Raw genomic sequence first — 14,852 nt, 5'->3', positions numbered from 1 at the left:
GCTTCCTCTCTGGGTGCAGAATCCTTGCTCTGTGTTGTGTCTCAAGTTGCAACTTTATAAGAATATCTTGACCAGTTTTCTGTCTGGAGTGGAGCAGAGAAGAGAAGGTAAAAATTGAGCTTGTGTGTGGTAATGGTTTTAGCTTACTAGCCATGGAGTCTGGCTGAAACTGTTGTGTGGTCCTGATCCCAGAAAGTACATAGGATTGTGCCTAACTTGAAGCATATCTGCAGAATCTTTTATTTCATTCAACTCCTTAGGCTAATAATTAAATACAGACATAAGTACTTGGGCAAAAACAGTGGAAGCTTTCTTATGCTGCTAGTATAGGGCCTGTGGATCTGGGAAACAGTTTCTATTACTATCCAATACCTGCCTTTTCTACTGTGTTTCTAATTAAGATAGTGGTCATGCTATTTTTGATCTGTTCATCTAAGGACTTGAAGCCTATTTGCTCCCATTAAACTCAAAAGCAAGTCTGTCACTGAGTTCAGTAGTTACAGGAATGCCCCTGCTTTATTCCTATTTTTTTTTCTTTGCCCGCCCCAAAATACACCACAAAAGCTCTCTTTAGACAGTAAAACCTGTGTAGCTCCTCCAGAATCAAACAGAATCAATTAATTTCTATTTCTTGTGACAATCTTAGCCTTTTATTAATAGTCTGGAATGACAGCTGCATAGTGGAGTAAAATTCAGAGAGAAAAAAATAATAGTGTATGTTTGGGTCCTCTAATATTACCCTCATTCATTTATATTTAATTGTGCTTTATCAAAAGACTGATAAACTTCGGTGTTTGCTGTTGCCATTGATCATGATGTTCTGTAGCAGACAGAAGTGACTGCTGCTGATGGAAAAGAAAAGGTAGTGGAAGGAGGTGGGGAGAAGGATGTAGAGAACGAGAGGATTGGCTGCTTTTCATGTCAATCACATCTGCAGGCCCCAGCTCTTCCGCTGCTCCAGCTCTGTCTCTGCCTTGAACAGCTCCTGGAGAGAACAGGGCGTGCGGAGCTCGGATCACCAGCATCATGCTCCTTGGGCTTGGATCGTGGATCCCCCTCTCTGAACATTAAAATAAATCCTTCGTCCATCAGCGTCCTAGGCAGAGTCAGCGAGGAAATATACACGGCAGAGAAAGAGGAAAGACAGAGAAGGAAGAGAAAAATCTGCAACCAAGTGGACTAAAGCAAAGAAAAAAGGGTGCTTTGCTTGCACAGCTGCAAAGTGGGAATTTAAAGAACTGCAGAAAAAGAAATTGCATCTCGTCAGCACATACTCTTTGCAGAATTACAGATCCAGGTAGAAATGACATCAACAGGGAAAGAAGGCAGCGGAGCTCAGCATGCACAATATGTTGGACCCTATCGTTTGGAGAAAACCCTAGGAAAAGGACAGACAGGTTGGTTCCTTTGCAGCAGCACCGGCGCTAGGTGGAAGGTGCTGTAGCAGCTAGTGAGGTGTTGGGGATGGGATATATGGGGGTTCAGGTTTTCTCATTTGCTGTTTCAGTGGATATAATATTTGTAGGGGATTTGTGCCTTTATTTATTTTTAGGGTTTTTTTTTCCTTTTTTTCCTTTTTTAAAAAAAAAAAACACCACAAAAAAAAAACAACCCAGGATGCTTTATGTTCATTACTCCTGCTAATGGGTGTTGTTCTGATGACAGCCAGAGTGCATGCAGAGGAAAAAATAGATGATCTGCTGGTGCTGAATTTTCACATCAATTTCTTCACTGCCCTCCTTAGGAGCATTTTCTTTTTAATCAAATTATATTGAAATGAAAGGTTCACAGCCTGTAGTACCGAGAAGGTGGTGGTGGTGGTAGTGGGGTAGTCATCAGCAGTATTTCATGACATCATGATTGAAAAGGGTGTAGTCCTTAAGGTGCAGTTGGAGGGGTGGAAATATGTATAGTATGTCTGTGGGTATTTAGCAAATATGGATGGATGGGCTGGTGTTTTTTGTAGTTAAGGTCTGAAATAAAAGAAAAACAGAGGGTCAGAAGCAGAATTCATTTTGATTATGCTGTGGTGTTTTGGGAGGGACTGGGGGGTGGGGGGTGGGGAGGTTATTTAATTATTTTTCTTAAAGCTTGTTTATGGAACTCACCCCCAGCAGATTTTCCTGGCTGGAACAATGGTAAGAAATACTGAAAAGAGGAAACTGAGTGGAGAGAATTAGCAGAGAGCAGGTGCTTCTGCCCTACATGACATAATTAGATCCCCTAAATGCGTTGAAGATCTGGACTTACTGTTGCTTGCTTGGATAGCATATTCTTTTCAAGGGCAGGGGAGCATTCATTGGAAGAAAACCCCTTAAAAAGAACATGTCCTTTATTTAATTTTTTAATATATTTTAATTTTATTTTTTTTAGTAACAGCTGTAATAAGCAATGATATCTGGCAAATTCATTGGGTTGAGAGTCCCCAAAAAGTGGATTGAGACTTGAGATTGTAATTTAGGGAAAGGGGGACATCAGCCATTGTGGGGTTTCTTTGGGCATGTGGGTGTTAAGTGTTGTTCATTATGGTGGGACAATAAAACATGATGCATTGTGATGTAGTTTTTTTTTTGTTTGTTTAGGTTGTGGTTTCGTTGTGGTTTGGGGGGGGCGTTTGTTTTTTTTGTTTTTGTTTTGGTTGGGTTTTTTTAATAACCCAGCCGAGCTTTGCCCATCTGTTGTCTAAAGGATTTAATAGGCGTTTCCATCCCCAGCTGCTGCCTCTGCTCTGCCTGCTTCCTGACTGCCCTGCATGGCAGCAGCTCTGCAGTCCGCAATTTTCTTAGGGACACAGTCAAAATCCAGATCTTTCTCTGTAAGAAGCAATGCTCTTCTGAGATGATTGATTATATACCCCCCCATCCTTCCCCTCCTCTTCACAATCCCATAGCAACCGTCCAGAGACATGGATGAAAATGACATTGTCTTTTAATGACAGTGACTTTTATTTCTGTTTCCTTTTTTTTTTTTTTTTTTTTCCAATCTCTTCAATGTATCAGCTGCTAAAGGTGGCTCTCTGTCACAGTTTTGGTTACCACCTTTATTAATTGTATTTCTCTATCAGCCCTTACTTCTGCAGCTGTATTCTTACTAAAACCCATTCTAATGATGATGATTAAAATACTCTACCAAAAAATAGCAGTATATTGGTAATAATCGGCTGTATTTCTGCTGAAAATCCTCTCCTGGATGCTCCAGGTGATCAAAGAGCCAGCTGTGGATGACATTCATTTTTGTCTTCATCACCATTTCCTTTTTTTCTTTCATACCTCCTTGGCACCCCTCCCTCTCCTTTAAGTACAATTGTGTCTGAGACCTTTTGCTGTATGTCTCATAGCCTGATGTTGTGGTCTGAAAGGGTTATCTGCAGCTTTGGTTATTTTTTTTCCCTCTCTGTTAATCTTCCTATCTTCCTCCTAAGTGATTAGAGACGTGGGGGTGGAGGGAGAAGAAGAGGAGGTATTTAGAGGCTTGCTGCTGTTAGCCTCTGCAGTTATTCAACCAGCTGGACAAGGGTGAAAGTTTCCTTTTGTAGTTTTACCATATAACTGATCTTTGTAGATAAGTCTCTGCTGTTTGCACACATGAATGCACATGAAATGCACAATGCCTGGTGTCATAGAAGCTGGAGGTGGGGGAAGGAGGAAGAGAAATCTTAAAAGTAGCTGATGTCAGTCTTTGCCTTCCTTTCTATACCTGCCCTTGATTAACAGAATAATGATTCACTGAGGTGAAATCTAACTCAGTATTAAGCAGGCATGGCTAAATATGGGATGATACCTTCTGGTATTCTCGCATTTTCTGTGCTAATCACATTTAGGAGCATGCAGAATGGCATGAGCAGTGCACGGTACATAATTAGTCCTTATCCTGCTTGTTTTGGAGGGAGAGCATGCAACCTGCAGCATTTTAGGGAGAGGACAACAAATGCAGTATGAGGGCCTGATACACCACATGTTGTCATGGCCTGTAAGTTGGAATTGGGGATGTAGTGACATATGGCTGAAGAAAATAGTGGTTGTGGTTTTTCCTTTATAGCTTGACTTTAAAGCTTGGCGGTAATGGCTTAGATTTTTTTTTTTTCCAATGGAATGGGGAAGAGTCAGAAATAAAATCTGGCAAAATGTAATGGTGAATAGAAGGAAAGTATAAGTTGTGTTGCAAAGTCCTATCCATTTTGCAGTGATCTTCATATCCATCATTTTTATTTTGAAAAAAAAATAAATCTTGACTCTAGAAACTTATTTCAGACAGGCATGTCTAGCTTTGCTCCCAGATACATTAATACTATTCAGATACATTAATCACTTACCTGCTTTTACTGAGACCATAAGAAGGCGGTTTTGGGAAGGAGTGTGGGTTCATAGCTAAGGGCAGACCTAGAAGGGCTGCCACAGAGGAAGAACTTAATGGTAAGTATAACTCTCACTGGCTTTCTCTCAGTGAAGTTCTCACTGATTGTCACCTTAGTATCTGAAAAAAAGTGGTTACCAACAGTAGCTTACTGGTCCCTGCAAAGAGGTCCAGTTAACCTGTCTGGGACATTAGTGGAACCTGGTGACATCTGGCTGTGGATGGGCAAAAGTGACACAGGAAAGCATTCAGTTCAAATTGGTGAGTAACAACCATTGTTGAAAGTGTTGATTAGAATTAGAAATCGGGTATGCAAAATTTGTCTTAAGCAGCCTTGTCTGGTGGTGCATCAAGATTGCTGAGGGTGACTGATGCCACAAAGAGAGGATCTGGGCCTCTTAGATGGAGAAGTTGGAAAGGGGCTATATGGGGCAGTGCTGAAAAAGGTGTGTAGTGAGAATGCTAGAGGAATGAAGGGAAAATATTTTTAATAGTGTAACATACAAATTTAATGTATAATTTAAGTACTGTAGTAAGATGGTTTGTTTTTGTAATAGATTGAATTCAGAGTACCTCCTGCTACAGCTGGAGGAATAGCTCATGGAAATCTGCATTTGAATTATTTTGCAAGAATATAAGAAGCATGATCTTAATTATTGTAACAAAAAATATTTTTTATAGAACAGTAGTATAAAATAACATTACTATATAGAGGTGTGTGGGGAAAGGTTGGTTTATCTGAGTTTCACTGATACATTTTTCTGCAGTTAATTATAGGAGGTTTTTGTTGTTAACAGTAATGAGCAAAGGATGTGTGTCACGTTACCATAACATATGTGGAAACAGTGTGCCTTGAAAAACCCCACTCATATCTGAACATGAAGCACTGTCGTAGTTTTAGATCAAACAGAGGCTTTTCTCTGTTTGCCAGTAGTTCTGTGTGAAATCAGCTTCTTGTGTATTCCTTTATTTTATTTTTTAATTCCACAAATATCTTTGTTCATGTTTTTATTTTGGCCTCATTAACCCCTTGAAAGAGTAATTCAGATTGACTGTGTAGTGAATACTTATGAATGTGTGTAAAGATGAGAAACTGAAGTATTTCTTGGGAACAGCTTCAGCATTTTGGAAGCTTGTGTTTTCACTCTACAGTGATGGTGTAGGCTTCAGCATCATTTCTTGCTGTGTCACCAGTTCAATGACTAGTTGAAGTTTCCAAAATGCTGCTTTGTCTATAGTCAAGAAGATGTTGTCTTGAAGTGGGAGTTACCCTATTCACTTTGAGTTAAAGTTGATGAAAGATTACATGTGGCTGATCCATTTTGTCTTGATCCTTTCATTCTGTTTTAAGCCTTATTCTGCAGACATTCAGTACAAAGGATCCTGCTTGAAACTCATGGCTCTTTGACCTTCGCAAAAAGTGTAGGGGGTCCCTTTTCTGCGTTATACACCAAAATAGCTGTAAGTTGTATGTTTCTTATATATACACCATCAGTGAGGTGTTCAGCAGTATGCTATTTGGTTATGTAAGAATAGAAATCATTAAACTTGGGTCTTAGCCAATTTAATAGCCTTTTATTCAGTGAGACCTTAAGCAAGATGTTTCTTTACAGCCTTAACCACCTGTTTCCATGACACCAGCAAAAACTGAAATTTGTGAATTTTTTTGTTTGTCTCTGTCAAATCTGGTTGAAATTGAAAGCCTCAGTCCATTCAAGGGTTTGGTAGATACTGTGATCTCAGAAGCCTGGTTTCCTTAGGTAAGTAGGCTAATAAAAGTATATCCTTTTCATTCATATAGCTGCTTTTTTTTTTTTTTTTTTTTCTGACCCAATGCATTGGATCTACAGAGAATCTAAAGATTACAGCTTTATTCTGTTCAGCTGTCTAGATTAATATATTGTTATAGAGGTGTAAATAGTTGTAGTTCCTTACATAACATTTTTAAACAAAAATGTACTAGTATATATTCTATTAATGTTTTCATCAATGTATTTTACTTTTCCTAAAAAAGTTTCTTTCAAAACAGTGATTCCATAGCCTTTGTCGTGGTAGCCTGTGAAGACTTATATGGATAATTAATAATCAGAGAAATAAAGTACTGCCAGCAATTCTGTGGGCAGTAGAGATCTTAAGAGTGAAATTTTGCTGAGTGTTGTATCACAGTGGTTTATAGTTACGGAAATTTCAAGTAATGGTTATGAATTTTCAGAGTTTTTGTCTTTCTTAACTTTATATAACTTTGATCTGATTGTTCAAAAGTGCTGTGTCTGCGTTACTGACTGAAGTAAACTAGTATTATCATGCCATGTCTGAACTGCAAAGTTCAGATAGCCCTTTTATGACTTACACTCTTTGTTGTTGTTGTTGTTTTTAAAGCAAATTCCTGCTTGTTAACTACAGTTAAAATGATTTTTAGCTTCCATCCTTCTGCAAGGTTTGTAGAGCCATGTATTAGTGTTGTATAAAATTAGGCATTAATATTTTACCCCAATATCAGTAGCAAAATTATTATGGACTTGTCAAAACAGGAGCAAGCTCTGAATGATTGTATTTCTTTGTAAGGCACAGTAAGGTTTCTTACCCAAGAGTTGTTAAAATTCAGATACTGTCAAATAAGTAGGACTATATGATTATTCATATACCTGCATTTCAGACATCAACAGGAAATACAGAAGCAGTGATTTCACAAGTAGACTTCTTCCATTGCTTAAGCACTTTTCTACTTTTCATCACGGCTCTAATGTCTTTTTGTGCAGCTGCAGTAGGAAGGACTTCATTAGAATGATGAGAGGTTGAAGAAATTAAAAAAGCTTCTCAATAGAATTTACCTCTTGAGAGAAGTTCTTTCTGATCTTTAGATAACCTGTGATTCCATGAGAAGAGCAAATGTAGCATTTTAAGTAGATTTTTGTAAATTGAGTGGAGCAGACAGTGTATGTTTTGGATTTTTAACATTGCAGTATTTTTCTGTGTACCATAAAGTAACTCCATATATCATATTTTCAGAAGTCTTTAACATTGTATATTTCAGAGAGTTAAACAATAATTTAAATGGTGATAATTAATGTTGATATCCACCTCAAAATTAGTAGGTAGGTAATACAGAACAAATGTAGATGGTAAAAGAATTTTGGAAGAAATTTGAAAGGAAATGAGAAATTTTGAAGTAATGCCCTCTGAAGTAAGTAAGAGGCATTGCATGAGGAATGCATTATGTGTATAGAACGGTGAAAAGAAGTGGAAGCCTAGATACAGATTTGCAGGAAGGCAGAGTAAAGACAGAGACATAAATGTATGCTCAAGGAATGCTCCTCTTCAAATGCTGAGATACTGTACATTGCCCTTGAGAAGTCAGTCAGTGTTTTAAGTTGAGCTGACTTCAGTAGGAAGATCATCAAACCCATGATAAATAGGTAAGGGTAGAATTTTTTTTGTTTGTCATGGATTTTTCTGTTAAGGGATATCCCAAAGAAATTTTCTGACTTTTTTTTAAACAAATGTGAGATGTTTAGCAATCCTAGTCAATAATGCTAATATTTTGCTTATGGAATATGAGAAGATTGTTCCATGTTTAGTTCGTGCATAAACACTACCATTTTTTTATTTACAAAACATCCTCAGTCATCTGTAGAGTAACATAAATAATTTGTTGTAAATAGTATTCTTTAATGAACTTGACCCATCTTCATCTTCAGTGTCTGTAAGTGCAGGGTGTTTTCCTTCAAGTCCTTACTTGTTCCAGTGTTCTGGCAAACAGCTATTTTTATCTGCTTTCCCCAACTGTCTTTAGCTCACTTATGTATTGGTTGCACTTAATATTCAACTATTTGTATTGTACTTTTGAATATAGTTTGTTGGATATGTTGCATTAGTATTACATTCTACTTGGGTTGTAGAGTTGTGTGAGCACTTCCAACATAAATGTTTGCAAGTGCAAACTGAAAATTTTGTTCTCTTGGATGGTTTGGATATGATTCTCACAGGTGCCATTGCTTGGAAGATGTGAAATTTTTAGAAAAGTTATTTTTAAAGGTGCACAAATATGACCAAATCAAACTTACTTAATTTCAAATGCCTACCTTTAGAGCAGAACTGTAGTGCTAATCCAGTTCCATTTGACTTACTCTATATTTAATTTTGATTAGGGATATAACATTTGTAGTAATTTGTTTCATTCTTTTTACAGAATAGAAGCATTACTGATAAAATTTTGGTAAAAACAATGCAAAAATCCACACAGTAATTTTTTTTTTTTCATTACTTCATAGTTTTTGAAAATAGGGTTTAAATGGAATTTAGGTGGAAAAGAGGAAAATGTATTGGTTCCTTTCATAAAAATGTATTGCTTGCTATTGATGCAGCTGCAAGCATTTTTTTCTTGAATGTATCATATGTGGAAGAGATGCCTATGAGACTGCCATTGTCCTGTAGACTGTATAAACAGGAATATACCATTTCTTTTGCAATGACCTTGGCATACAGTTTTTAAAGGATAATAAATGGAGTGTTTTGTGAGACTGAGGATAAAGAACAATATGGACGAAGAAGGTAAATGATGGTGTTTATATTTAAACAGGTCCAGGTACATTCTCTTACGAATGGTACGGTTGCCTCCGTAGTACTGCAGAGTAACCTTCAGGTTGGTGCAGGTATCTAATGGATAGCTACTCAGTGTAGGAGTGGGTAGAATAGAATACTTATCTTGAGTTGTTAGCTCTCTCAGATTTATTTTGAGGAAACTATTTTACTGTTTCCTGAAGGCCACAGAGATCATTGTCAACTGAGATAAAGTAGCCCTAAAGCTGCCCTAAATAATTCTTTTGCAAAGTTCTAATGGCTGAGCTTCCTGTTTTGCACCTTGCTGTGTCCCGCAGTTTCTGCCCTTTAGACTTCTGCTATTCCTACTCTGGCTTTCTTGCATAAAGATTATTGCATACTTCAGATGAAAAAAATATTTCAAAATTCTTCTTCATGTAAGCGTTTCTCATTTAGTCTGGCGAAGGGTGTGAGGTAGCATTCGTTGTGTAGCGTACCACTGATAATTCAGGCTCCAGCTTCTTATCTAACAGCCATCTATTGAAAATCAGCAGTTTGATAATTCAGGGGTTCAGGAAAAAGTAGATAAATTGCCAGTTACTGACAGGAGAAGGTTATTGCTGGTAAAGGCTTTGCACCAAGATTTTTAATATCAACTGGCAGTAAATGGGTTAATGCAGGGTGCAGGGAGGAATTAAGGAGAGAAGCAAACATTAAGTGGCTTAGGGTGTGCAAGTAATCTATCTTTTTTGATTTTGTTTTTTTTTTAGTGTTCCAACAATATGTGGAAAACATAGGCATGCAAGTATTTCCAGTGAAGTACTTTATTTTAAAAAAAGATGGAACATTGTTTCCAGGCATCCATTTAGTAAGTGTTCTTCTGTCTGTCTGCTTCTACTTACAAAACATCATACTCTTGTTATATTTTGAGACTCTTGCAATTTTGATTTGCAGTATATGCTTAATGTGGGAGAAAAAAATCAGCATGATCATGTATATTTTTTAATACTGTCTATATTACAAAGGTATTAACAAACTGGGCTTTTGCAGTGTCATTCCTCTGTGTGTTTGGCCTTATGTGCCATAAGCTGACTGCCTTTGTCATTTAGCTATTAAAAGCACTATTTACTTGAACAAGAATAATTGAGGAGCTGGTTTCTGGGAGAAGCAAATGGGTCTGGACCAAAAATTTGTCAGTTTCATACTGTCTGTCTAAAAGGTACTCTTAGAATTCCAGCTGCAATCTGTCAAAAGTTCAACAGCATTATTTCAGCTGTAGGTAAGAATGTACCAGGTCTTCATACTGACCCAGCAGGGAATGTTGTTGGAAAGCACAGTGTAGCCCAGGTTCATACTGTTGGCTCATCTGCCCTAGGGTAATATAATAAATGAGGAAGAGGGACCAACAATAAAGTATTTGGAGCTGAAAATGAGCTGGTGATGTATGATTTCTTTTTAAAAAATTATATATTTTTAAAATTTAGAAAAATAATTATAATTCATAAAACTGTATTTTAGCTCTGATAAGGTCTGAGCTAAGCTAGTACAAGACTTTGCTGGGACTACCATTTTCTTGAATTTGAATTAAACCACAAGTTTAAATAGGAAAAGAAGACTTCGGATCACAGATCCTGCTGGTATGAAGTGCACTGTGTGGAATTTTTAAAGATTTCTCATGTCTTTTGCGGACTGACTGTCAGCTGAGTTACTGTTCATGTCAGCCATTCACCCTGGGTAAGTTTCATTCAGTCACTGTGTAAATTCCTTTTAATAACTGCGACCTGTCCCTACGATTACTTTACTGGAATCTCCTAATCTCTCCCAGTATTCTATTCCAAAATTTTCATTTGATTTTCAGGTTGTAAATGATGGGTAGCTTGACTGTCATGTTGAGATTACTTGCTATCAGCAGTTACCCGATTGGTCTGTGGTTTTGCTTTTGAAGTTCTGGTCATCTGTGTTTTGGTTTGGTGGTTTTGTTTTGGTTTGAGTTTTTTGTTTGTTTGTTAGTGGTTTTGGGGAGCATGTGTGGTTATTTTTGTTATTTTTATTTTAAACTTCACAGTTACCTGGTCACTTCAAACTGGAAACTAGTTCAAGGTTTGGCATCCTTATCTAGAGGATGCTAGACAGGTGTTTGGTTCTTTATACAGTGGCAATCTCCTACAGCAAATTAATGAAGACTTAAGGAGGATATTGTCAGAAAACTTTTTGGGATGTTACAGTTTCAAGACTGAGCCCCTTAATCATGTCAACCTTGTTTAAATAGGTTGATGGTTACTGCTAGAAGACCTAGCAGAAATACTTAAAGCAAGAAAACAGCTTTCAAGATAAAGCCTATCTTAAAATAAGTATACATTACTGCTAGAGGCTTTTATTTTTTTAACTGTATCATCATGGTAGACTGAAAAATAAGGTACTTCTGTGGTTTTCTCCTACTTCTTATACAGATACATTGTCTTTGAAATTAACACTAATGCACTGTGTCTTGCCAAGGTTGTGAACTGAAAGAGAATTTGTGTTACATGATCTGCACATAATCCCTTTCGTGCTAAGGCACTAATCTTAGTTGGGCCTTTGTGTGTGTGTAGGAAGCTCCTTTTAAAAATAAGAAGTTTCTCCACCATGAGGGTGAGTTGAGCCTGTCACAGATTGTTGCCTGGAGATGCTGGGAAGTCTCCACCCTTGCATACATTCAAAAACAGACTAGATGAGCCTTGGGCAGCCTGCTCTAATTGACTCTGCTTTGGCCAAGTATGTTGGAGTATATCCTGAGATCACTTCCAACCTCACCTCTGCTGCTATTCTATATTATTCTGTGCAAGTAAACCATAACTGTTCAGTGAACTGTGAAACTAAGGCACTGTATTTCCTCCAATTTTGTACCATATATTCCACTCCTCCTCCTGCTCTCTCTCTGTGTCCATTGTCTCTTGAACCACAAACACTGTCTTCACCTAGCCCGCTTGCAGCTGTTTCTGCTGCCTCTTCATCTGTTTTCTTTCTTTTGGATAAAAGTTTGAATCTTCCCCCAACCACCCTCACTCCCTTCACACCCCACCCCCCCCCACCCCGACATCCAGCACTTACCCTGAAATTTGTAGAATCTTCCTTTCTTCCTTTGCTCTTTCAAACTTGGTTATAACTTGCTAATCCATTCTGGTGTTATGGGGAAATTACAGAGAGACAGCCTGAACCGTTAAATTTTGTTTCATTAAGAAATCAGGCTAAATCAAAGCTGTCCTAAACAGCACAGCTTCTCTAATCTGCATTTGATTTTGAAGGCCGTGAGATACTGCTACAGCAGATTTGGATTGCTGGAATACAGCTACTCTTTAGATATTGCCCTCACCATGGTTATGGTTTACACCAAAGGAGGAAAAAATGGAATTAAACCACTCTGTGGTTCCCTGATGCTGGGGGAATCCCCAGCCAGTTTGATAGACTGGGTTCCTGCCTGCTTTCTGCTACTGGAGCAGTGCAAAGCAGGGAGAATGAAGGCTAGAACTTGGTCCTTTCTGTTTTGGGAACTGAGCTCAGGGATTGGGGAGTGTGGGAAGAAGCAAGCCCTCTCTGTATTTCCTCTGTATATCCATTTTGGTACAGTGGCAGTATTTGAAGTAGTCCTTTCCTGCAGAAAGCTGAGAGGAAGACTGAGAGCTGTTTGTGTGTTTCCAATGACTGTACAAAAATCATCACCAAGACAAAGCCAAGTATTATATTAGAACTTGGCAATGACACAAGTACTATAGCCCTATTAAATGTGGGCATTTGTTTTACTGAAAAGACGTATCTATGAGTGGCACAGCTTTTAAGATATCTTACACTTTGCAAGCACCAGCCTTTAACAGTTTTTCATTAGCTCATTTAATCTATAATTTTTCCAAATTTCGCACTCCTGTAAATCATTAAAGCTTCATTGAAATCAGTAATCATTGACAACAAAGAAAGATCTGTCCTGGTGTTTATGGGTTTTGTCCCATGCTGCTTTTCTTCTGGATCTGTGGTTTATTTCATTACTTGTATTTGTGAAATCACATCTCTTTTGCTTCTGCTTGTTTCCTGATTGTGGGGAAGACATTAGTCAAATTCTCCATGCAGTTACATCTATGCAGACCCAGTGACTTCAAGGCCTTGCTCAAGCTTTTCTAAGAGGGGAGTTTGACCGATGAGCAAGCTTCTTATTGATGGCAGCAGAGGCAGACCTCTGGAAGTGTTCTAGTTAAGAGCAGCCTAGGAATACGTCTCCTCTGCAGTGAGCATTCAAGCAAATTAGAGCACAAAGCAAAATGATACTGTAAGTGAATTAAATTCGAACTGAAAATACAGGCCAAGCATTTTACAAATTATTATAATGCATCTTTAAAGTGGAAGTCTGTTTGCTCAGCTAACAGACAAATTAAGGCAAGCGAATGTTTTAATACTTGTAGCAGTAATTCTTCTCTGGTATTCAACACATGCTGAAATCACCCCACCAGTTTGCATTAAGCTTCAGGATGTAAATGGTGTCCTTACCTTTATCATTACTGGAGCTTTGGTAGGGAAAGCAACAGCCAGACTACTAGCATGTTTGGAACACTTGCCTTCTTGATAACAGATGGCTCTTCCTGCTCAGAGGTGTTGAGCACCTGTGGCTCTGCAAAGTGAGGTGGTCTGCAGACTGCTTCTCAAGAATTCATAGAAAAGATTGGTTAGAATAGCAAACTTCACATCATTATTTACTGTGGAAGTGTCTACTTCTACTGCAGATTTCTAAAGAGTCCACCAGAGGGGAGAAACCCACACGTATAGGCCTTTTTCTGCCCATTGAAATGGTGAGAACTGACAATGTGGCAAGGCAAAGGATCCTAATCAAAAGGTATGTCTGCTTTGCAATTAGAGGTGTAACTCTAGCACTGGTGGGTAATAATATTATCTCCTGGCACAAGCAGCAGTGAAATGATGGCAGTGCAGGCTGTGTGAGGATTGGAGAAGTGTACTAGAGGACCTAAGAACCTTATCCTGTGTAGAAGTTCAGTCTGCAGAAAATCACAGAACATCAGGGGTTGGAAGGGACCTCTGGAGATCATTGAGTCGAACCCACTTGCCAGAGCAGGAGCACCACAGAATCTAGGGCAGGTCACTCAGAAATGCATCCAGACAGGTCTTGAAAGTCTCCAAAGGAGACTCCACAACCTCTCTGGGCAGCCTATTCCAGCGCTCTGTAGCCCTTATAAGTAAAGAATTTTTTCCTCATGTTGAGGTGGAACTTCCTGTGCTCTAGCTTGCATCCATTGCCCCTCATCCTATCACAGAGCATGACTGAAAAGAGATTGGCCCCTCCTTCTTGACACCCACCCTTCAGATATTCATATACATTCATAAGATCGCCTCTCAGTCTTCTCTAGACTAAACAGCCCCAGGTCTCTCAGCCTTTCCTCATAAGGCAGATGTTCCAGTCCCTTAACCATCCTCATAGCCCTCCATCGGACTCTCTCGACTAAATCCCTGTCCATCTTGAACTGGGAAGCCCAGAACTGGACACAGTACTCCAGGTGGGGTCTCACTAGAGCGGAGTAGAGGGGAAAAAGAACCTCCCTTGACCTGCTGGGCACACTCTTCTTAATGCACCCCGGGATACCATTAGCCTTCTTGACCACAAGGGCACATTGATGTTCCCTGGATAACTTGTTGTCCACCGGGACTCCAAGGTCTTTCTCCATGGGGCTGCTCTCTAGCAGATCATGTCCTAACCTGTACTGGTGCATGTTGTTGTTCCTCCCCAGGTGCAGGACTCTATGTTGAACCTCATTAGGTTCCTCTTTGCCCAGCTCTCTAATCTGTCCATACCTTGCTGAATGGCTACACAGCCTTCAGGTGTATCAGCCAATCCTCCCAGTTTTGTATCAACTTGCTGAGGATGCCCTCTGTCCCACCATCTAGGTCGTTGATGAAGATGTTGGACAGGACTGGACCTAGCA

At 38.9% G+C, this 14,852-nt stretch overlaps 1 protein-coding gene across 11 annotated transcripts in view; it reads left to right on the top strand.

Moving 5' to 3' along the window:
• The first annotated feature begins 945 nt into the window (after positions 1 to 945).
• The window catches only part of BRSK2 (BR serine/threonine kinase 2), a 323,594-nt gene continuing 309,687 nt past the window's right edge, over positions 946 to 14,852 (top strand). For all 11 annotated transcript variants that reach the window (XM_051622561.1, XM_051622560.1, XM_051622559.1 and 8 more), the window contains exon 1: positions 946 to 1,397. In XM_051622561.1, coding sequence (XP_051478521.1) covers positions 1,304 to 1,397 — 94 coding nt within the window. In that variant the 5' untranslated portion in view covers positions 946 to 1,303. The remainder of the gene's footprint in view (positions 1,398 to 14,852) is intronic.

Source organism: Apus apus, chromosome 5 (genome assembly GCF_020740795.1).
Source record: "Apus apus isolate bApuApu2 chromosome 5, bApuApu2.pri.cur, whole genome shotgun sequence".
Taxonomy (NCBI): Eukaryota; Metazoa; Chordata; class Aves; order Apodiformes; family Apodidae; genus Apus; species Apus apus.
This window is presented reverse-complemented; position numbering and strand designations above follow the sequence as displayed.